Raw genomic sequence first — 23,796 nt, 5'->3', positions numbered from 1 at the left:
AATTTTAGAATAAAGGCATATATAAAAAAACATGTTCATCCTGATCTCCCCTCCATGTCCAGACAATACCGCTTCAGTTGCAGACCTCTATGGTACGTCAGAGGGGCGAGGGTTGTTAGATGGAGATTGGTGTCACTCTAAGTGAATACCAAAATGGCATTAACTTGTTAGGTCACACTCGCTCAATCATATCCTCAAAGAAAGGATGGAACTGAACTCTTCATCAAAAGGTGAAAATGAACTGCATTCATGTTCATTTAATTAACCTATATATAGCAAAATGAAACAAGAATTAAAAAATCAGCCTTGTACCAATTTGTACTGGACTCATCTCAGAAAAAAATGCAAACAGTTTCACCTGACAAGCCATACGTTTTTTGCCATTTTGTAATGAGTCTCTCGACCGGTGATTGCCAGACGAACATTTGCACTCCCATATGAATGGCCGCCCTTCAGAGCTGATGCAGTATCTCCCATGTACGTTTTGAAAATAATAGGGGTCCCCTGCCTCCCTTTTTGTTTGTCTGCCATAGAATCCTCCCCGAGTTTAGCATAGAATACAAAGTCCCATGACTGTTCGCTTTTTTGTTGCTTCCTAAATCTTCCCTTTCATTGGAAGACTTAGGATCCCTAATACCTTCTTTACATGTGCTATCAGCCAGTGGGCTCAGCTTTTGGGAGAGGATGGCCACCACACAGGTATTAACATATTCAGCAACTGGCACCATTTTGGAAACTGCATGTTCAACTCTCTCCACCTGCAGAGTGGAACCTGCAACCTAGTTATGGAATTGCTAAAACAAGGCTTCTTAGGTGTGCCTATGTTGGGCTTTCTCGTCGGTTTAGAACTTTCAATATATACTTCAAAGAAATACTTGCACACCTCTAGAGGCTGGACGTTTTACCTACTTCGTTTTTCAGTGTTGTGAACAGGACCTCATCCAAGCATTTGTGGAATTACAGGGGGTCTGGATATCGTCACAGTGTTTCCTGAGCATGGGCACCCATGTCGTCTCATATGACGCACCTTTCTGTCTTGTCTCCTGAAGCCTCCCAACCATGTAGGAATACACCTTCCAATCACTTGGGGGTGTCCATCTTCAGTTTGCTGGCCGTGGTCTTATTTACCAAGTGCTCCACAGGCATCGGCCCAGTCTCAGCCCTTAGCACAGAGCCATGGATTATTTCACTAGAACCACCATAACCATCTTGGATGCACCAGTTCTCTTGCTGGCTTTTCGAGGCCTACAGGTTTTGCCTCATCCAGGCTTTCAGAGTCTGGTCTGGTGCAGGGTAGCATTTTTACCTCTCTCTGTCTCTCTCAATCAGTCGCCCTTTCCGGTGGTGGACAGTGTGCAGAAATACATTATGTGACCCATCTACCCTGAAGATGCAAATCCCTTGTCTGAAAACTCTCAATATCACAATGTTATAATTCTTGGGCACTGCCTTATACTAAGAGAAAATGTCAGCAATTGCGTCAAACATTTACTATTAAATCCCACTATCCTTTACATATGAGGAGGATATGTTCACTTTTCCTCTAATGCAGAAGCTCAATGCTTCACTCAGAGGCAGTCTAGCTGCTACCTGCAGTAGAAGAGACCAAGCGGGCTGAAAGGCTTGCTCAAATATGCAAACTCAGAGACTTTAGAACAACACAATTTCACAAACCCACATTTCCACAAGGCCTACATCACCAGAGGTATGTCGTTATTATATATATATAAAATAAACTTTTTTTTTTTTTTAAAACATGCAACTTTAGGATAACACGTTACTCCTAATCTGAGAAATAAACAAAGCTTACGGTCATAGGTAATTATCTCTTCTCCATCTTCTTCCATTGTTGATTTGTTTGTTATCATCACAAAATCCCTTTTGTTGCACTCTGCACAACATGCATAATTTAGCAGGAAAGATCCATTTTCCAAGCAGATGTTGCCCTAGAAAAACCAGACCACGATTTCAATGCGTTAAACTAGAAACATCACTTCATTGTACAAGCAAACATTACATGTTGCATTATTCCACTTTAAACACTCCGGCTTGTGTTGTTGTTTTATTGAATTAACTGAAAATAAAATGCAAATATGACAGGATGCATAATCTTTTGGAGACCATTCTCAAATTAATTGAAAAAGCACTGTGTGCTATCGGCAGTGGGGGTCCGCTCAAAGTGATTACTCCATCAGTGTTATAAAAAGTTGAAAAGCACGATGGGCCTTAAAGAGAAGCCAGTTCAGCCTCATCACACTCGTTTCCAGAGCATAATGCTAATGCATAATAACCATAATATAGAAACTGTCACCGATGTACAGCAAACTGGCCTGTCCAGAGTTACTAGTGATGCCGTCATTGCTCCATGCATCGCCAGTCAGGAGAGTAAGGTTACTCATGGTTACCTTCCCTCTTATGTGCACACACAATGTTCAACATACAAAGACCTCCAACAAATAAATAAATGCCTCCGACCTGAGCAAGGATCACCCGCCGAGGTCAGGTACACACTCTGTTGTTTGATAACACAATTTGCTCTCCATCATGGCGCCATCTGAATTTTCATGATCACTAGGCTATCCCAGCACGGGTTTGTGATCCCAGAACACCATATTGACAAACAGGAACACATGTCCCAACATATAAACAAGCAGTGGGTGTCTAGGGAAGAGTGGCAAGGCCTAGATTGTGGTGCCCGGTTCCTCGGCTGCACCCCCGGGGCAGTGAAGCACCCCGGAAGTGCCTCGGCATAGTTTCTCCTCTGAAACCCTCCCTTCTTCTGAAGGAGTTTAACTACGTATTGACCACCCTCACAGAGAGGGGCGATCATGGACAATCCCCACCTCTGGCAGCAAATCTAACTAGAGTATCCAGTCACAAAAGAGCTTCTGCATTTTTTGTTTTTTTAAGTCGATGCAGTAAGGTAACTCCCTGGATACTACAAGCAAAGGGCTTTACATATGGAAAAAACAAACATTGATAAAGCCATGCTTTTTAATTGTTTTTTGTGCAAACATATGCAACAAGCACATAAAAGTTGGCAAAAATATTTAAAAATAGGAGTGACCTAGCAGCATTGGCTCCTCATTCCTTGTTCTGAAGGACATTCCTATATGAAGGTGTGTACATGTGATCAGGCAAAATGCCATCACTCAGTACAAGACTGCCAATGGATGATGTGGGCTGAATCGCTGCCTACAACATATGCTGTGGTGGGCAGAAGCAACATTTGATTGACACAGGCCGATTGATCAAGAAGGCTGACTGAAAGTCCCTGTATGCGTGTACATATGTATTTTTACTATAAATGTGTTAGAAACCATAGGTCTGGCAAGGCAACTAAGGTTATCTCAGGATTAGCCCAAAAAGAGGCATTTGCCTATTATATAAGTAGGCAAATATCCTGCATATGTAGTCTAGTTGAATATGAACATACGATTGGAGACAACAGAATAGTTTTCCCCATTCCATGAAGCATTGCCAAAGGCCATACACATATAACTAACTTTTCTAATTACACGCATTAGAAAGAAATACGTTCTTAGACATTCACAGCTGGACAATGAGACAAAAACAGTCACTCATTCTATTCAAGAGGAAGGAGAGCCTCAGCATCCCTGAAAGCCCTAACCAATAGAAACCAACAGAATATTCAAGGGAACACCCCCCCCCACCCCCACCAGCCAGTGGTCCCCAACCTTTTGACTTCTGTGGACTCCTACTTTATCATTAAGAAGCAAGCTAATGAGGGACAATAAAGTCCAGTATTGGTCAGACTCTATGCCCACTGTAAGTTTTAGCATGGTCCACAGGAGGCTAAAACAGAAAAATGCACAAGATTTATCATTTACTATGGTAACCAACATAGAATGGCGATGGAAACTTTTCGACTAATTAGGAATTCTTTCAATATAAAATGAATTCTAGTATAAAAAAATAATGGCTTGAATCTTATTTTAAAATGTATATTCTTTGAGATTATTGAGGTAAATTATATTTTAGCAACCATTTACATTACAAGCACTGAAATAAACAAGCAAAGCAGGAAAAATGTCTGTTAATTATCACTATATATAAAACTTTGTGTTATACATCTATAATAATTTCAATGCCATAACATATAATCATAGGCACAGCTGCAGAGCTACCAGCTTTGCCAAAGCTGGTTTTCTTTGCTGAAGTTTATAATACATTTAGTCCCAAGAAGAAAGGTTTGGAGGCAACAAGTCTGCCACCTTAGGACAGTAAAGAATGATAACATGTGCCAAAACATTGCAATACGGCGCCCAGCCTGTAAAACAAAAAGCATTCTAAGTTGTCCAATACTGTGTCCATAATTAAACACTTGCAGGGGCGAAAATCGTGGAACTGTTTTGTCATAATGTTTGCCAAAACATTCAAACATGGCCACCCATCAGCACACGTGTACAAACGCAGCCATTAGCATGATTTGAAACAGATAAGCGTCATAGGTAGTGCCCACACAGGATGCAGAGCACTACAATCAGCAGTGCCAGTGAGGGTGCGATGTGTGGTTGTTACTGGACTCTTGCTAACGTAAACAAATAACATGCTGTAGGAGAAAACAAAATGAAAGGGGACACTGGCCCATGAGCCCTGGCAATGCTTTGGGTGGATGGCTGTAAGCCAATTGTCACTCGCACGAGCAATGGATGTAGAGTCCAGATCCATTTCCTCATGCTGTAATGGATGCAAGTAAAATGTGAATGACACCACTACAGGTCTATAGCAGTAGTTCCCAACTTTTGACTTCTGTGGACCCCTACTTCACCATTACTGGAACCCGGGAACCCCCACTGAATCATCATTGGAATCTGCCCCCCCCCCCCCCCAACTGAGTCATTACTGAAAGCTGGGGACCTAATCTGTTAATATTATTTAGTTTTCTAAGCAGTCGTGGACCCTCTGAGGAGGCTTCCCCGGACCACAGATCAGGAACCACTGGTCTATGGGCATGATCAATACTTCCCCCAAGAATGCACGCATTTTGTTCAAGTTTTTTTTTTTTTTTTTTAAAGGTGTTGTTTAATACCAGACTTAAAATTTGAAAGTCATAAAATGAATTGTGCATCACTCTTTTTTTAATCTAATTCCAGTCAAAAGTCTTCATGGCCCTTCCTACCTCGATTAGTTCATTAACTTCATTTTTCATACATACAACTTAACTTATATAATCTTTAGAAATAAAAGGCAGCACAATCATGAGCCAGGGTGCCTTAATCCATTAACTTCTAATGATTTATTAGATGAATGCTTGTTAGGATGATCATTACACTTGATCTGAACGTGGACTTCCAGATCGGTTTCAGCCACTTCATATTATTCTTAACTAGCTGTCTTGGTGGTTTTCAGCACTTAATACAACACTGGCATATAGTTTTACTTTTGGGGACTATCCCTAACAATAATTCATCATGCCCATGCCACGCCAGCTTGTGACACCTACAAAACTAGTGCAAATTCATGAGAAACTGTAAACCATCTGGGACATAAGTAACACTTGAAGTGCGCCAGATTAAGGGGAGGGGGAGGAGGGAGAAGGGGCTGAAACACGCTGTGCAACGAGTTTCATTGGCTGTATTATCAGATGCGAGTAAATAACATTTGATATTATTGGAACTGAAGAGTTTGGCTCATTTGTCATACGGATTTTGTCATTTTGAAAGGGGATTAAAGATCGAATGTAACCAGGAGGTCTTTGTGGTGGAGTCTTGAGGTAGGTTGGGAAGTTCATTTAGTACTGAAATTGGTATTCTGTATGGATGGCAAAGCTCAGCTACTTCAGGACGAGCAAAGATATGCAGACAACTGCCAAAACTGGGGTTCTGCAAAGCAGGTCTCGAATGCCAATCCCAAACGTCTTCAAAAGTATAGATAGATTAGAAATGGAAAACCTTTCCCAAGGGTATATCTAGAGAGAAATAGAGGGGATATGGTGGAAAACAGAAGATCCAGACTCAATATGAATGGAGCCAGAGTATAGACATCACAGCCACTGAAGTATATGGATAGTCTGCGTGCAGTCTCTCAGAATAGGATTGAATAAACTCTGCAGGCTGTAAACTGCTTCTATAAAGCTAAACAATGTCAAGCCCAATGGTGACCAGTAGACAACCCTCAACCACACAAGAAGCAGGATGGATTGCTGCAGTACAAATTGCCAAAGGCAAGCCAGTCTTCACCTGGACCGCAGCTAACACAAGGCACCCAGGCCCTCCTCACACCCAAAGATACTCCTCCGCAGAACTCTGAGCCCTGGACCCCAGACGCCATGACAACGACTGCTGCTCGTATCTCCTCGATCAACAGTAGGACCTTTCACTTGCCTTCACTGCCTCTTCGCCTGCAACTCAGCACCGCCTGTCCTCGCGGAACTTGTCACCACACCCACCTCACCGACTGCTACAGAACCACTCCACTGCCTCCTGCTGGATGTCACCAAAATCTGGGACACCATCACCACTCTCACCCAGGACAGAGTCCTCATTACTAGGACCTGGCTCAACCCCTTTGCCACCTTTGACATTGCTACTGCGTCACCCAGTGGATAAAAGATGACCAACTGGGACAGCACCAACAAACGCAGAGGCAGCATCTCCATCATCCACAGAGAAACCATACAGCGCACCACCACCGAAGACAATACTAGACCAATCATGGAGCACCTCAACTTTCAACTCCAAACCGATGACAGAACGACCATCAGAGACACCCTCACATACAGGTCCCCTTGGCTGCAATGCCATTCCCGAATTCATCGGGAGAATCGCCATCAACTCCAAACACTTAAGTCTTCCTCTGTGACCCCAACTTCCACCTCAACGACACCAAAGACACTAACACCGCTCCTGGAAAGCATCAGTAGTATCAGCCTCACCCAACTGGTCACCGACCCCAAACACAGCACAGGACAAACGATTGACCCAATCTTAACCTCCAGCGACAGAGTCAAGAACAGCCATGGCCTAGCATGAAGCCAAATTACGCAGCTGTGGCTGCTTCTGGAAAAGAAGAGTATTTGTAGGCACTGTGAAAAATTCTCTTAAGGAAGAGGACCTCCTTGGGTCATAGGCACCTCATTTCCAAGACAATGGCATGTCTTTAAGAGTTGATAAGCGTAATGTACAGAGAATAGAGATTTATTAGGCTTAAAAGTAAAACAGGGGGCTCCTTTATGTCATCCTCAAGAGGATAGTACCCTCTCAGTCAGGGATCGTTGTTCTGAGTCATGTAGAAAGAAACAGAGAGACCAGTGCCTCCAAGGGGGTTTGTGCAAGGTGCCCCATCCTGTAGGTGGATGCATGTGGATAGTGCATCTTACTATCAATAAAAATACTTTTACAGCGGTGGGCTATCTGGGACTAAATAAGTCAGCAGATACAAGAAGGGGTAGACACCAATGACTACAGTACGCATGCATGGAATATACCAACAGATCAAAGCATACTGGAAAAACTGAGAAAGCATGTACAGAATGAACAGAAGTATTTATTGCCCAACTTTATGGGAAAATGGTCACTCCAAGAGTGCAATAATCTATAGACCAGTTGTCCATGAGCCTCTTTCCTTTGCTTTCCAAATGCTCACGAGTACACTCCCTTCACTAATGATTAGGCATATTGGTGATCACAGCTGGCTCCTTGTACACAAATTGGACATGTCTCTAGGGTAGAAAGGACACCTAAGTAATTGACGTACGTTGGGGGCAACAGATGTGGCTGGCTCAGTTCATGGAAGGCAGTGAAAAAGTCTTCAACCTGAGGTAAAACTTGGACAATCTCAGAGGCAGAGCTTGAATTTGTCTGCAGATTCTACACCCAGGTGAACGGACACTCCATGGTCAAAGGACTGTGGATATAGGTTTCCACCTGGGCCCTCCCATGTGGCAAGAAAAACAAGTCTAACCTGTCTAATGGGAAACACGAACAGCCCTCAGCTGAGATGGAGAAGGGTCTGCACATGGTGAGTCCTAGCCAAGTCTTGCTGATAGAGCAACAGCAGCTCCGTTCAGATCTTCAAATCAGGTGCACCAGTAGAAGAGGAAAGCGATGGCTCGGAGTCCTTTCTACAGGGAAGACTTGACCAGTCATGACCATAACTTGGCAAGAAGCTTATGGTATGGAACAAAAACGGAAAGAAGCCTATGGAAGGAAAACCAGTCTCCTCTGTCATCAGAGTGTGACCCAGTATCGATGAAGGACCGACAAACACAGGTCAAGTTCAGACCCCCTTTTGAGACGAGGTCATTCCTGTTCAGTAGAACTAACCTCAAAAGGTATAGTGATAACAGTTTGCAGAGGTTTTCAGACCACCACTAAATGTACACCTCAAGAAGTGGGCACCCTTCAGACTGCTGACTAGAACATTAAAGAGGAGCAAAGAAAACTGTCATCAGAATTCTACACTGAGTGGTCCATCTTTGGTAACCTCCGACTTTACAGTATTTTGCAGTGGCTCCACCTGAGGAGGTCACTCTTAATGCCAGATCACATACAATCCATCAACCTCTTCTAAGAGGTGTCTTGTAATAATCAACCCTGTCAAAGGGGGCAAGAAACGTGATAAAAAGATGACACCATGCAACTAAGCCTCTGCCACAGCAAAGGCGCTGTGTGCTTAACTAACATATGATACTACTATCCTCAAATTTCACATCTGGAAGGGAATGTTATCTGTGCTTTAAATAGGAAGATACTAAATGCTTGCACTTCTTCAGCCTGAAGTGAGAGAACCGGCAAACAGGGATTCTGGCAGAATGGGTACCAGCACTTCCTCATTTCCATTAGAAGCAAAGGGCGTTATGTTAAAGCCCAGGGCTTCTTTAAGAATTGTGCCAGACGTAAGGAACCACATGCTAGAACAATTGGTGGGGAGATGTCGCACTGTTCTACTCGTTCCTAATAAAGGTTCTGGCATTGCTGAACTTGAGTATGCTGTGTGCACTGTTTCATCTCAGGTATGTACACTTGCCGCAAAGTCCCTAGCCATTTTCAATCAGTCCTTGCTTTTTAGCCAGCACAATAGCATGATGGAATTTTTAAGGCTATATTTACATCATTAAAAGCAAACCTTTAATCACAAGAATATGAAGAGTGTTAGGCTAGGAATCTAGGGCTGTCATGAGGTAACTCAGTAGACAGAAGGCACTTGGCAAGTATGTGTAGAAATTAACTGAATTTAAGCACCACAACGCCACTCATAAAGACCCCCCCGCACTGTGGGGCCTCTGACTGACCCCCATGCCTGCCCCACCCACTTCCTCACAAGACAAAGGCCCTCATTAGGAGTGCCCCATTAAAATCTCAGCTACTTATTAACCCCAGAATTATTACCATTACCTGAAGTCTGGGAAGTTACAGAGAGTAATTACATGTTTTCAGCAGTACCTGAACCTTGAGTGCTTTCATTCCGAGCAGCAATGTGAAGGCGGGGAGGGAACTTTGTTATGTGAAATTGCAGCTGAGCCCAAAAAAAGTGCAAAGTTAAAGGGTCATCAGGCCTCCTTTGTTTGGAGTATCCTGGCTGGGAGCTATCTGGATCTTTACACTTAGATGCAAACGCAATGGAACAAAAACAAAGGCACACAGCATGTTATTACTGCAGAAGTACTTACAAGAGGCATGGTTTTGACTTTGATAAGTCACTGTGTATAACAGATATGCATGCACTGTAAGAATGTCAGATGTGTTGGCTTGTCCCAATATTTTACACAAATAATTTAAATACCACTATATTGTTTTATATATAACGCTATTCTACCCAATGCAGGGTGTCAGACCTTTACACCACACATACATTGACAATAAATCGTGTGTAAATCAATGTAGAGGATGTGTTACATAAGACAGTGAGAGTTACTAGGTGTATGTCCTCTATACCTCATTATGATATATTAGAAGGATTACAATGCATGAATTGCAAGTAACAAAAGGATCTCTGGGTTAAAAACAGTAACTCACTTACCTAGAAATAGAAAATAACACACATTTGCAATGCAATAGGTCTCGCATTTGAGAGAGTTGGAGCTATTGACGTTGTAAATGACAAAGGCCCTCATTTTAACCCTGGAGGTCTTTTGACTGCCAGGGTTAATGTTGCGGTATCACCGCCAACAGGCTGGCGGTGTATACTGCCACATTATGAGTGTGGCACATCACCACTCATACCGCCATGGCGGTATGAACCGCAGGGCCGGAGATGTGCATCTCGGATCCGGCAGTCCACACACGACTGCCAGCAGTATAATGAGCCGGCCTACCGCCATGGTTTTCGCAGCAGTACCACCGCCACGAGAACCATGGTGGTAGGGCAACCGATGACAGGGAATTCCTTCCCTGTCACCGGTAGAAAGCTACACCCCACCCCAGCAATTTCCTAATCCCCCCACGCCCCCAATCCTCATACACCCCCCTAACCCCACCCCCTAGAATCACACCACCCCCCTAATTCCCCCTCCCCACAATAATGCACGCACGACGCATGCACCCATGCACCACCACATCCATACACGCATTCACTCACTCATCCATACACGCATTCACTCACACATGCTCACAAGCATACACACTGACATGCAGACACGTACTCACCATAACATTCATACATGCATTCACTCACATGCATAAAACCACGCATACACACACACACACATTCATATACACACACACACACACACACACACAACACTCCCCACCCTCCAACCCCCTCCCCTGACGGATGCCCAACTTACCTTGTCCAGCAGGGAACGGTAAGGGGTGCTGCTACCTTATTGTGGCGGAAATCCTGAAGTAGCCATATTATTGCGGGCGGAAGACCACCACCACTGGCGGTCTTCTGGCACCCTTGGTATCGGCGGTTTTGATGTCATAATGAGGGCTAATGTTTTTTACCCATGTGTTTTAGTTTAGAGTGGACCTTAGAACCAGAACACGGTCTTTAATGTGCAGCGCTTTTAAGTGCAAGCATAGGAAGAAAGTTATGAACGTTGTGTACAAGCTGGGTAGACATTTTCAGAGTTATTGTGCAAGGAGTTTTTTGTGCACCGGGAAGATAATGATTTTGGAGGAAATCTATGGCAAACATACATGTAGTAGGATACTGCACAACAGGAAGGTATTTTGTGTTTTCAAATACTTTCTAATTATATTCAAAAGCTAATTAATACTTCTTGGTTGTCCATAGTGGGACCTCAGGTTAAATAAAGCCAGATATCATTTCAACACGTTTTAAATATTAAGAAAAACAAACCAGATGTTATCCTAGGCTGAAACGTGAATAAAAACGTTTTAATTACATCCATAATTTTCACATATCTTGGAGATGACCTCAAATGATATTTTAAAGCAAGTATTACGCTTGTGTTAATGCATGTAAAGAAAGTGGTTTTTGAACCAGTTAAGTAAATTTTCTCCTCAATGTTACAATGCTTGGGTGCTAAAGTTATGAGAAATTAGAGATGGCTTTGAAAGGAGGTCTTGTATGTCTCACACACCCTATTTTAGTCCCCTTCAGAGATACAGAGTTCTCACTCACACCTTGTGCTTCTGAAAGAATACGCGCAGCCCTGCCAACCAGTAAAAATGCGAAATGTACTGGTCTAACCATGTGGCACGTGTAAGTTTATGGTGGGGCCCACACAATACAAGCCCTTGTAACCTGACCAATAAGACGCAGACAGGCATGCGCAGACATATTGACAGATACCACATTACAGATGCCCACACAGACTTTATGTCACACTCGTGAAAACTGGCAGATAGACACATGCAGACATATTCACAGATATCCGGCCACAGGTGCGTACACAGGCAGACAGACACAGACTGACTGTCACAGACAGAGAGAAACGCACACACAGCTATCAAGTCACAGGCAGTGCAAACAGACACACAAACGCACAGAGTCAGATATCATGTCCCAGCCTCACACGTACAGACAGGCACGCACAGACATACCTGTTCACATATCAAGTCACAGATGCGCGAGCTTATGTAACACATGGTTGCAGACATTTTCAGCAATAATATGTTATAGATGCCTACATGCCCTGAAAGCCACACACACGCGAAGACGAGCACATACTGAGATACCCATTTACAGATGTGCACACAGACAGACGGACACACGCAGAGAGAGAGATACAAGGTCACAGCTGCCCATGCACACAGGTAGTCAGACACACGGAGACATGCAGAGATACTAGGTCATAGATGCCCACTCAGCCAGGCGCACGCGTACACACACACACTTGATACCTGGTCATGATGCGCATGCAGACAGGCATACACGTGCAAACATAGAGATACGAGGTCACAGATGACCACGCAGGTAGTCAGACAGACGGACACAAGCAAAGATACCAGTTCAAAGATGCCCAGACAGGCAGGTCTCTCACACTCACACACACACACCTGGTCACGGATGCCCATGCAGTTACAAGGTTACAGATGCCTATGCAGGCAGTCAGACAGACTGACACATGCAGAGATAGCGAGGCAGAGGTCCCATTGAGGAGGATGCGGAAGAATGGAAGGGTGCTCCTAGTGGCTACGAGGTCGGTTGGCTCAGTGGGCTGGGCTATGGGCCTCTAAGTGAACAATAGGGCCCTTGAGGCCGCTGACAGGACTTATTCTCTGGCGCCGGAGGAGCAATTGCGACCGGCAGGCCTTGCCGGGCAACCTACACCCTGACACGGCTGATCTTGCACGGGCGCCCTGTCACATTTGCCGTTAGCATGGAAGCTGCAATCGATCCGTCCCTCGTGTTTTACTAATCCCAATCTGGACAAACAGTGTGATCCTTGGCAACTACAACTAGTTACCCAATCATGCACTTGTCGGCAAACAGAGACAAGCATGTACAGAAAACAGTGAGGAGAATTTAGATTGGATAGAAGAGCGCCCACACTAAGTAAGTTATAAAAAAATATATATTAAAAAAACAAAAAAAAAAAAAAAAAAAAGAGAGGAGTTCCCTCAAACAACAGAAAACTATTCAAAGCGTAAGGAAACTCTACGTGGCCGGTGCTCCTCAGCCAAGAGTGGAAGTAAGGTATCGGCTGTGCGAAACAGTTAGGAGGCAGCAAAGAAGAGCAACACTGCAGTCCACCTATGGTAAGCAGCAGGCAGGATCAAAGTCCTTTTGCTCAATACAGCAGGTCTTGCAGACAGCGCATGCGCGCTGCCTAGGCTCGACCTAAAAATGTGTCATCTGCATGTTACATGATGTGCTTTGCAGGAGAACCATTAACACTCTAAAATACTCTGTTTCCGAACCGGGATTAGACACAACACAGATCTCTCTGGCAAATGTGCTAACCTCCAGAGTTATTTTAGCATTCTTATTAATCCCCAAGATTCAGTGGGCACACAAAGATCTCTGCACCAGGTGCCCTAGCCCCATAAAATATTTTAAAATGCAGACTTTGCACAAATGAAGCAGAACAGATTTACTGCCAAGTTTTTCCTTGTTGCACATTTCTTCATGGGAGAGTTTTTCCAAAGATAAACGTATAAATTGAGGCCCAGATTTTTTGTCGGGTCGCATCATATTTTTGGCATAACCCTGACACAAAATCTAATTTGTTAAATCTCATAATGCGTTCAAATGTACTCGTGATAGTCCTGCTAAACATGTGAGGGGTTCAGATCTGATGTCACTTCCTGTGCGGTCAATGGTAGTGATGTTACTTGTTTTGATGTCACGTGCTTTGATGATTGCACACGAAGACATGAGTGTATTTGGTCTCAGTTTATCAAGTATGCGATACAAGTAGCAGCTCTTTTCTGGAAGTCTCAATTTTGCCACTTCCCTGTATGACTAACTCATTCAGTACAGGGTTGTTAATTTGCATTCTGGTTTCTGTAGTCCTGTTTATCCCAATGGAAAAAAAGGACAGAAAAGTCTAAGAATACAAAGAACATTCATGACTGGACAAGCTACTTGCGCATGGAAACTTGAGAGCTCTGCCTTTGATAGAACTGTGTTAAAATTGCATTTGTGTAACCCTTATCAACCCTTATGAGACAAAAAAAAAGCGCTATTTAATAGCAAGCTTTTCATCATTATCAAAACTATGTTAGGAATATTGCAGGAGTGTCAGCCTGGATACTACTCTTGCAAAACACTGGTCTATCAATTTTTTTTATCTATTTAACGTATTGTAACTGAAAATGTACTCCAGATCCTCATTCCAACTGTGGTAAGAACATCTATACACAGAATAAGCTTATATTACATATGACCTACACAACTAAATGTACCATTTCGTTTCATACATAGTATTCACAAATGTTAAGACTTGTTGTGCCTCAGAGATCCGGTGGTATAAACTGTATTTTACCACAGTCCAGCTGCCAGTAGGTACCACCCTCACAGTCAGTTGCAGCCAATCATCTCTCTCCATTGCTTTAATGATTTCCAGTGCTATGGGAAACAGCTGGGATCTCTTGACCTCAAACTCATATAGTTCTTTGTCGCTTGGGATACCTCTTTCTTCTCTCCCATGGATTTTGGCACACATAGCCCATGGGTTTTAACAAATCTGGTTTGTATCCCACAACAAATACTCCTGAAGCTGCAGGGCTCGATTCGCAGAGGGGATTGTTAATTTGATTCTTGTAAAAGCAGAATTAGTGGTCTGTGGCCCATGCATAGGGTGAAGGGCTCTCCATACAGATCTAGATGAAAGTGCCTGCACTCTCAATGGATGGCAATGTCCTCCCCTCGGTTGGGAATATTTCTGTTTAGTGGGGCCATTTCCCCACATTTCTGCTTTTGTGACAACAGTGCACCAAGCCTTGTGTGGGTAGCATCTACACACTCCAAACACACTAGTGTGGGTCTGCAGACAATGCTTCTTTGGTGCTCTGAAATTACTGCATATGTGCCTCCTCCATGACCACAGTGTTCACACTTTCTTGAGATCAAGTAGAGGAGAAGAGAATGAACCATCCACAGCAGTTGACCATCCCTAGACAACTCCTCATTTTGGTCACAGGGAATGAAGGAGTTCCAGCTAGCCTTAATGTCTTCCCTTGGAGGGATCTGAGGCCATTTCTTCTGCTGATAAATTATAACACAGAAGCTATGTGCTTCAAGGAATTTACATTTTACTTTGTGAAGCCTAAGGCCACAATCCTGGACTCTCCAATAACCTGCATAGCAGAGCATGGTGTTCTTCCAGCGACGGAGCATATACAAGTATGTGACTGCTAAGTTGATAACCCCAGTTAGTCTGGACAGTGCTTCTTATAAAGAATTAGAAGATCTTTGGCACACTAGATATCCCAAAGCTTTGTCTCTTATTGTGGCGAATGCCAAAGTGAGTGTACAAAGTTACAATATACTGAGTTCCCAGATCTAGCAGTGCTTGGTAATAACCAGACTGTGGATTCATCTTTGAAAATCAGCAGGACCCACTTAATTTACACAGTCTGTCATCCACTCTCTGAGTGATGTAGCTGTTATGTCACATTATGTGTATTTCTATAACACGTGTCACCCAAGAGGATATCCTACTGCTGAAGCAGGAGCTGTATAGGTCAGGCCAGAGCGGGGCTAGGTAAAGAGAAGTCTTCAGTTTCTTGCAGAATTCAAGAATGAGGAGGCAGCTCTGACATATAGAGACAGGTCATTCCAGGTTTTAGGAGCGAGGCAGAAAGCATGACTGCTAGATCTGGTTCTGCACAAGTAGAAATCCGGATGAGTGGAAGTGTCTGGAAGCTTTGTGGAACTCTGTGTGGCTGTTGAGGTACATGTGGCCTATGTGTTGTAAGGCTTTATTGGTGTGCATTTGGAGTTTGAAGAGAAAGCGCTTGTGGACTGGGAGCCAGTAGAGCTCTTGAGGCGTGTGGTGCGAAGACTGGGCAAGCAGGTTGAGGGTGAGCCTTGCTGCTGAGTTTTGCATGGTCTGAAGTCTTGGGGTCAATTAAGCGATGATTCCAGCTCAGAGTGCACTAACTTAGTCCAGCTTGCTGGTGATGAGGGTTTGACAAATGTTGGTGGGGAGCCATTTAAAGATCTTCTTGAACATTTTTTTTAAATGTATTTATTGAGCTTGTATGCTAGAACAAGAAGACAGAAAATTAAAATATTCAATTAACGGTATTATATTACATCAAGAACAAGGAAGTAGGGATACAAGCCAGTGAAGAGAGTGGAGATACAATACATACGATTAGCAGACTGAAATACGTACATTTAACCATCAGTCACTGCAGGGTGGTGAAGCAGGTGAATCCAGGGATGCTTATTCTTGTACGCAAAAAGTAAGATCCGGAATGGGGTCCAGATATTCTTTGGGCGGGAAGTGGGGTGTATTTCCTTGGCATACTATTCCGCTATGTCGCGAAAGAGCAAATTTGGCAAAGTGTGGGTCCTTGGATTCAGGCTTAGTGCAGTTGTTGGATAAAGGATGGGGTGAAAAAATTTGCTGGAGGGTGCAGAGAAGTCCAGTAGGATGAGAGCTGTGGTGCCGCCTCTGTCCATGATCATCCAGATGTTGTCAGTGACTGCAATGAGGGCAGTCTATTTACTGTGGATGTGGTTATCGCTGCGCTGAGTGGCTATGCATTTATCATCTTTTCCATGACTTTAGCCAGGTAGTGTAGTAGCGATATAGGTCGGTGGTTGGCTGGCATTTTTTGGTCTGCTGAGGGTTTCTTGAGGGGGATGATGGGTGAAGTACTGTGGTGTGTTTTCAGGCATCCAGGTAGGGCTGTGAGTCATTCAGGACTGGAGTTAGGGTTATGCTGATGGGGGCTGTCCATTGATGAAGACGTGGTGAGGGCAGGAGTTTGAGCGTGTACCAGAGTGTAGGGACTGCACTGTTGTTGAGGTTTCAAAACTAGTGATGGTGAGCCAAGTGGTCAGGGTGGTCCTCTGATTGTTAGTCGAGCTGGGCAGAAGGGCTGAGAGGGTGAAATGGTCTGGTTGAGGATCGAACTGGTCACAGATACCGGTGATCTTGTTGCTGAAGAATAAGAACATTGGGTATTATGCTCATGGAGCCTGCGGAATGAAAGGTGAAGTCTTTCACTAAGGTAAAGATTGCCTTGGCGCTGTTGGTGCTAATTTCGATAAGGTCACTGAACTCTTATTTTCGGATTGTGGTGTCTGAAGGTGCTTTTGTCAATGCTGGTCTAACTCTGGGTACATCTGTGTTCAAGTTACCTGCAGTAGTATTTGGTGAGCTTTCTAGCAGTCTGGTTTTTGTGGCTTTGATAGGAGCTGAGGTGAATGCGCAGGTGGGGATCCAAGCATTGATGTTGGGAGATGCTTCTCAGATTTTGTTCCAATCCTGTTGTGAAGATTTGATGATGGTGTTTCTGCATTTGTGTGGGATGAGTATGCTGAAGTTGGAAGGTTGTGATAGAGGCAGATGATCAGTGGGGGCTTGTCTACTGTGATGTCACTGAAGCTGAAGATGAGGTCCAGTAAGTGTCCAGTGACTGGTGTGGGGCCTTACATGCACTGGTTGCATGCTGCAACCCTGTATTCCCAGGGGACTGCAGTGACAAGGATGTGAGCCTACAAGGATGCCAGACAGGTTTTGGTTCAGAACAGCATTCCGGAGGGCGGTTCTTTAGTAGATCCAAAATGTCAAGGTTGTGTTTAGTGAGGGAACGAGGGTTGAGAAGTATACAGAACAGCAAGGAGCGTGATGTAGTGGGGGAGGGGGGTTGGTGTTTGTGGTTCTCTGCTGAATATCTTGGGTGAGAGATGCGGAGTGGGGTGGGTGCAGGAGGGTTCATGTGAAATGGCAAGTGGCACAGGAGAATGCACCTTCAGTGCTGGACGGCAGCAGGGTTGGGAGATGCAACCTGGGATGAGGGCGCAGAGGAGTAGCACCAAGGGAGAGATTGGTGGGATGATGATCAGCGTGCTGGCAAAGACAGGCTTTCTTTGGATGCATCTTTGGTGCGCCTGCTGCACATGTATGCTGTGGCCACCAAAAAATTAAGACAGTTTGGGCGGGAAACCAGTGATGTCACTTCCTATGTAAATGGATGATGGGGAATTAGTCCTCTTCATTTGCTTATCTTTTTAAAAACAGTTTTGGCAGGAAACCAGTGATATTACTTCCTGTGCAGATGGATGGTGGGAAATCCAGTAATGCCCCTTCCTGTGCAGATGGAGATGGGAACTCCAGTGATGTTATTACCTGTGAGGATGGTTAGTGCCGCTCTTGCTTGAAGGACAGGTTTGGTATGCACATATTCAGCAGCAGCCTTACTTCGCTTGGTTGCTTGAGTTTACAAGTCACTACTATCAGCAGTAACCCTTGGGGTCCATTTACAGTTTTGTCGATGTTGGCCTCTTCCATCTTTTTCAACTTTTGGCCGGAGATGAAGTCACCAAGCTGTGTCACAATACTGTGGGCCATGACATGACTGATGTGTACCAATACAATTTTTGCTTTCAGACGCCCCATGCAAGGAGCCCATCTAACTCAGTGTGCACTGTGAATGTGAACTGACTGAGCAGTGATCTTTCTGCAGCCTGCCAGCTGAATTACATACCATGCTTCCTTGTGTGATACACACCTTCACTTGGCTGACGACGTCACCATGGGTGATGTTAATAGCAAACCTATTCACTATGGGCAGTGGCCTGGAATGTTTGCAAGAATACACTCTGATCTTCGTAGTTATTGTTGGCTAGTTGCCTAGGGTATCACAATTTTCTTGGCCAATAGGTTAATGGTCCGACCAGTATCAATGATGGTACTCAGCGGCTTGTTGCCAACCAATAACTAGCAACTTGGAGGGAACCATGACTTAAACCGCCTCTTCTCTCTTGTCCTTCATGTCACCTTCCTCAGAGCCACTTGTGAGGGATGCAACAGTGTTCACCATTTTCTATGAAGGCACCTTCAGGGGGCAAGATAACCTGCACACTTCAGTGAAGTGGTTCATCTTTCCACACATGGAGCATCTTTTTCCACGGGCCAGGCAGTCTCTTGGATGAGGAGACGGTCCTCCACAGTGCCGTTTGACGCCATCCCCCTTTTCGTGGGTGCTCTTCCTTGGGGACCTGATTTATTGGTTCACTTCTCATAGGTTTATTAAGGAAGGCTCCATGAGGAAGGATTTGCCTCTGAATTTATTAGGAGTGCCCTAAGGTCATAATGTCAGAGGTGCACCCCTGGATTAAATGTGCCCTGATCTTCACTGTTTCATCCTCCAGAGTGTACATCCTGGCAATCTCCTTGAGCCGGTTGTAAAAAGTGTTGCGAGACACCTCTGGTCCCAACTGATCTTCATGTAGTAAGAATTCCTTATAGGCTGCTTTGGCCATGGGTTTAAAATGGTCAATGAGTGTGGGAAAAATTGTAGTGTAGGTAAACGGGGAAACTGCCTTGAGGTGACTGAGTGACAATTTGTAGATGTCTTTACCCACAAGAAGTAATAGCAAAGGGCATTTCTCATGGTCTTCTACTACAGTGGGAACAAAGTGCATCTCCACCCAGATTCCATGTGGATGCTTGTGCAGACGGCTGCCCTGAGGCGAGGAAGGGCTCAATAGTTGGTACTGTTGCCATTGCTGTTTTCCCTTCAGATTATCCTTCCTGGGCGGGTCTTCAGTTGGGATGACCTTGTGGTAGCAGGCGAGCAAGTTACTGAGGAGTTCTTTAGCACAAGCCTGGTTAGCTGGTTGTCTCCCTAGCACTACTTGCTGCCTTGCGTGGCCCTGTACCACGTGTGTCCGCCTCATATTTGGAGTGGTGGCCTGGCTGCTTTTGATGGGTAAGGTCACACAGGTGCATTGGTTTTCTGGTAAACTCTCCCCTACAATGTGCAGATTGCATCACTCCCCTGTGACAGCGACACGCCCAAGTCTTGGATGGACTGCCCATATTGCTTGTGTAGGGTGGGTACAGGCCTGGTCTTGTCGTCAGTGGGGATTGGTGCCACTGTGAATTGAGGTTGAACGCCCTCTGGGGTGTAGCATTAAATTATACAAAAACTGATTGATGGAATGCTTGAATTATTCTCAGCCACTAGTAATTACTTAGGGCTGTATCCCAGTCCATTGTTATTTTGCACACCATGCCACCTCAGTTTGACTGCTCCAGTAGGAACAGTCTAGTCCAAACTGTGAGGCCAGGTCCTCTCTGAACCGGAACACCTCAGACCGGTTTACCCCGATTAACGCATATCATCACTTGGCTCCAGTGAAAAAGTGTGCACAGGACATACATCTAGGTATACCCGTCCCAATAAGGGTGACACACTAAAGTACACAAAAAGAGATGGATAGAATGCTTTAATTAACCTCAGTCACTGATAATCACTCAAGGCTGCATTCCATTCTATTGTTATTTTGTAAACCATGTCACCTTCGTTTGGACCCAGCCGTATACAAATTGGCCTTGATCCAGCTCCAAGGGGCACAGTCCAGCCAAAACTGCCAGGCCAAGTCCTCTCTGAATCGAAAAACTAGCAACCTAGGCCCGGACTCGCTCGGACTATGGCTCATCAGCCAGGTTTAGCTTGATTCCAGTGACACTCTGCATGGGATCCACGTCTGGGTATACCCCTCCCACTAAGAGCAACACAGTAAAGTATACAAAAAGTGATGAATAGAATAAGTGAATTAATCTCAGCCACTGGTAATCACTCAGGCCACATCCCAATCTATTGTTATTTTGCACACTATGCCACCTCAGTTTGCCCATGCTGAAATCTATCTTGACTGTGCTCCAATAGGACCAGCCCAGCCAGAACTGCTTGGCCAGTGTGTTGGAGGGCTGTCAGAGTGGAGAGGCCCGGTTGGGGTGTGAAGTTTCTGTAGATTGTACTTATGTTGTTGAAGTAAAGAGCATGCTGGGAATAGCACTTATGAGAGATTGTGGCGGTCGTGGCACTGGCGTTGAGGTAGGTAAATTCCTTCACTATGGAGAAGACTTTGTTTTTGCGTTACTGCTACTTTTGTCAATCCGTTTGATCAAGTGTGCATGCTTGACAGCTTGGAGTTGATTGCAGTAGTGTCGCAGAGATGGTGTGTGGGTCCATTTGCCTCTGTGTGGGCGAGACTCCATCTGTGCTCTTGCTGCTTGCAATGGTGCATGGCGAGTCATAGCTCAATGTTGTACCAGTTTGTTTGAGGTCTAGTCCTTGAGGTTGTTGTGGATTTGCGTGGGGCCATAGCACCCATGCAGGATGTCATCCAGCTGTTGAAGCTGTCAAAGAATCCGGTAAGGTTGTCTTAGTGGAACGGGTGGTGGCAGAGTAGTTCTGTGGCCCAGGTTTCCTTGGAAATAATGTGCCTGTTTCAAAAGGTGGTTTTGGTTGGTGTGGTTCTTCATTGGTGATTAAGGTAAAGATCAATAAGGACCAGGGAGAGTTTGGTCCAAGTGAGGCGAGTGTGCGTTTCCCCCTGTTGTCAGAGAAGTTGGTGAAGACAGAATTTAGGAGATGCCTCGCGATGTCGGTGGGGTCCCTCACTTGTTGGGAAATTCCAAATGGGTTCAGGTTTTCCAGGAGATCAGCAGTGTTCTGGTCTGTGTGGTCCACCAGGTGGAAGTTAAGGTTGTCGAGGAGGATGAAGGAGCTAGAGTTGAACATGAGGGGGCTATGAGGTCTAGTACGGATTTAGGTGCCCATCCAGTCAGCCTCGGGATTACGACCTTCTAAAGAGTACAGAAGCATTGCCCCACCCTTGTGTGTCTGATGCTGCAGCTCACTCAGCACCGCCCATCTGCCAATGGGACCTGCGAATTAGACTTGTTGTCAGAGATGCCACCCCAATCACCAGTGGATTATGGTGCAGAGCAGGAGAGGGTGCATAGTAGCTGGGGCACTGTGGCACTTTGAGAAGCCGTGGTCACATGGCGAACATGGGTCACCATCATCAGCAGCAAAATGTAGTGTTGCAGAAGGCCACTTGTGAAAGATGATACATAACGCAGGTAAATCAAACGGTCAAATGGACTGAACCCCATGCCTCTGACTCTTATGTGCTATATAATGTCACAGATGATCCATTAACCCCCGAAACAGTTGGGTCCAAAACTAATGCCCCCAGTGGTACAACAAAACAGATTAGAATTCAAATAAAGTACGAACAGTAACCACATTTGATAAACTCAATCTCACACAGAGTTGTATCTTTTTACATGGCGTATTTAAATTTAAAGGGGGATTAGAATGAAATGCCAAAAATGCTCCACTTCGTTCCTAGCTCCCTGCCCTAGCTAACAAACATGTCTTCTGACGTCTTCACCAACGCAAATAATCTCTGCACACCCAATGTGTCCGGTGAAGTGATAGTGGGTGATCCCTAACATATGGCGTGGAAAATTTATCCAAGCATTGATACACCCACCAAATGCGGGCGAGATGGGGGGCGGGGGGGCGTTACATCCGCAATAGGCTAATTATGCAATGCAGTGATGTCGTTTGAGATACTAAGCATACTTGCCAACAGGTCGGACACAGCTGGAGACTCCCTATTTTTAAAGCTAAAAATTGCTTTATTTTAGCTACCTCCAGCCAGGAATTACTTTTGCCTCAACAGAAGTCAATAGGGAAGTTCAATCCTTAACTGATGCGCGAGACCATTTGGCTCGACGGCCGTGGACGTGAAAGTTGTCACCGGCCTGACTGGCTGTGGGCCGCTGCACTTACCCGTTCGGGGTACTCTTTCGTCACGCAGTCTGTACACATGGTACCTGCTCCTCGCTCTGAAGTTCCTGGTCTGATTATTATTATTATTATGCGGGGACGGTTAGCGGAAACGATGAGGACGAGCAGCACTTTCAGCTATTCCGAATGAGAGTCACGAGCGAGGGTTCCGCCTTCCAGTTTACACGGCGGCGCCATCTTGGAACGGGCAGCAACCGGCGCCAGCGCGCGCAGGAGGCAGGACCCGACCAAAAATCTCTTTATCTCTCATAAACAAATCAATTAGGAATCCAAATTATATTAAACTACAGCTTGTTAAATATGTCACTCGATTTTGTCGTCTTTATTTAAAGGAGCATATATTGCCTGCATTACCTTATTTAATATATATTTATGTTCGTGCGATCTAACGTTCCGAATTTAAAATGGTGTTAGAGCAATATGGCAGTACCGTTTCTTTTTAACTCAAGGCAGACCCGAATCAGTTAGTTGTTCAAATAAGTTCCTTTTTAACGTTCAACGACCAATGGCCTCTTGGTTGTCTGAAAGAAAACTAGAGGTCTCACCACAATCTTGAGAGGACAGTTCCAGGAGGCCGTAATGCCTGTGCTACCTATTGGCAGGGCCTCTGGAATTATGTGGAAAGAGAGGACCAAACTATGCAGCATGGTTCACTAAATTATGTAGCAAGAAAATGCTAATTATGCGACCTAAGGTGGCACATCTTATAACAGTATAATTTCAGTATTTTGTCATTTGTACACATTAACACTGGACAACAATCTCACCTTATTAGTACTAGCTCAACCCCCAAGGCAATATGCAACTGAAAGGTGAACTGTCAACCTTTGCAAAGTGCCTTCCACTGCACAGCAACACGCATCGCCACATTTTAAGTAACTTTTGATCCGTTTGAGCTAAAAACACGTTTTTGTTAAAATCTGCAAATTATGCAGCAGATGATGGCTTATGTGCCAAATGCAGCAGATCCATAACTATGCGAAAAACTCCACAGCAGCAGAATCACATAATTTCAGTGGCCCTGCCTACTGCATCATAGCTAGACAGTTTACCTCCTGTATCCGGAGCATGGACGGAGTCTCGTTGGGTCAGAAAGGTGGGGGGAAGGGAGCACACTGCCCACAGC

General features: G+C 44.8%; 1 protein-coding gene across 1 annotated transcript in view; it reads right to left on the bottom strand.

Annotated features, from left to right (window-relative positions):
- CHURC1 (churchill domain containing 1) overlaps positions 1–22,872 on the bottom strand; it is an 80,962-nt gene extending 58,090 nt beyond the window's left edge. The window contains exons 1-2 of the mRNA XM_069208908.1: positions 22,653–22,872; positions 1,811–1,946 (exon numbers count right to left, since the gene is read on the bottom strand). Coding sequence (XP_069065009.1) covers positions 1,811–1,946; positions 22,653–22,691 — 175 coding nt within the window. The 5' untranslated portion in view covers positions 22,692–22,872. The remainder of the gene's footprint in view (positions 1–1,810; positions 1,947–22,652) is intronic.
- Positions 22,873–23,796: the final 924 nt, after the last annotated feature.

The sequence above is a fragment of the Pleurodeles waltl genome, chromosome 9, assembly GCF_031143425.1.
Source record: "Pleurodeles waltl isolate 20211129_DDA chromosome 9, aPleWal1.hap1.20221129, whole genome shotgun sequence".
Classification (NCBI taxonomy): Eukaryota; Metazoa; Chordata; class Amphibia; order Caudata; family Salamandridae; genus Pleurodeles; species Pleurodeles waltl.
Note: the sequence above shows the minus strand (reverse complement) of the source record. Positions and strands in the feature narration are given on the sequence as shown.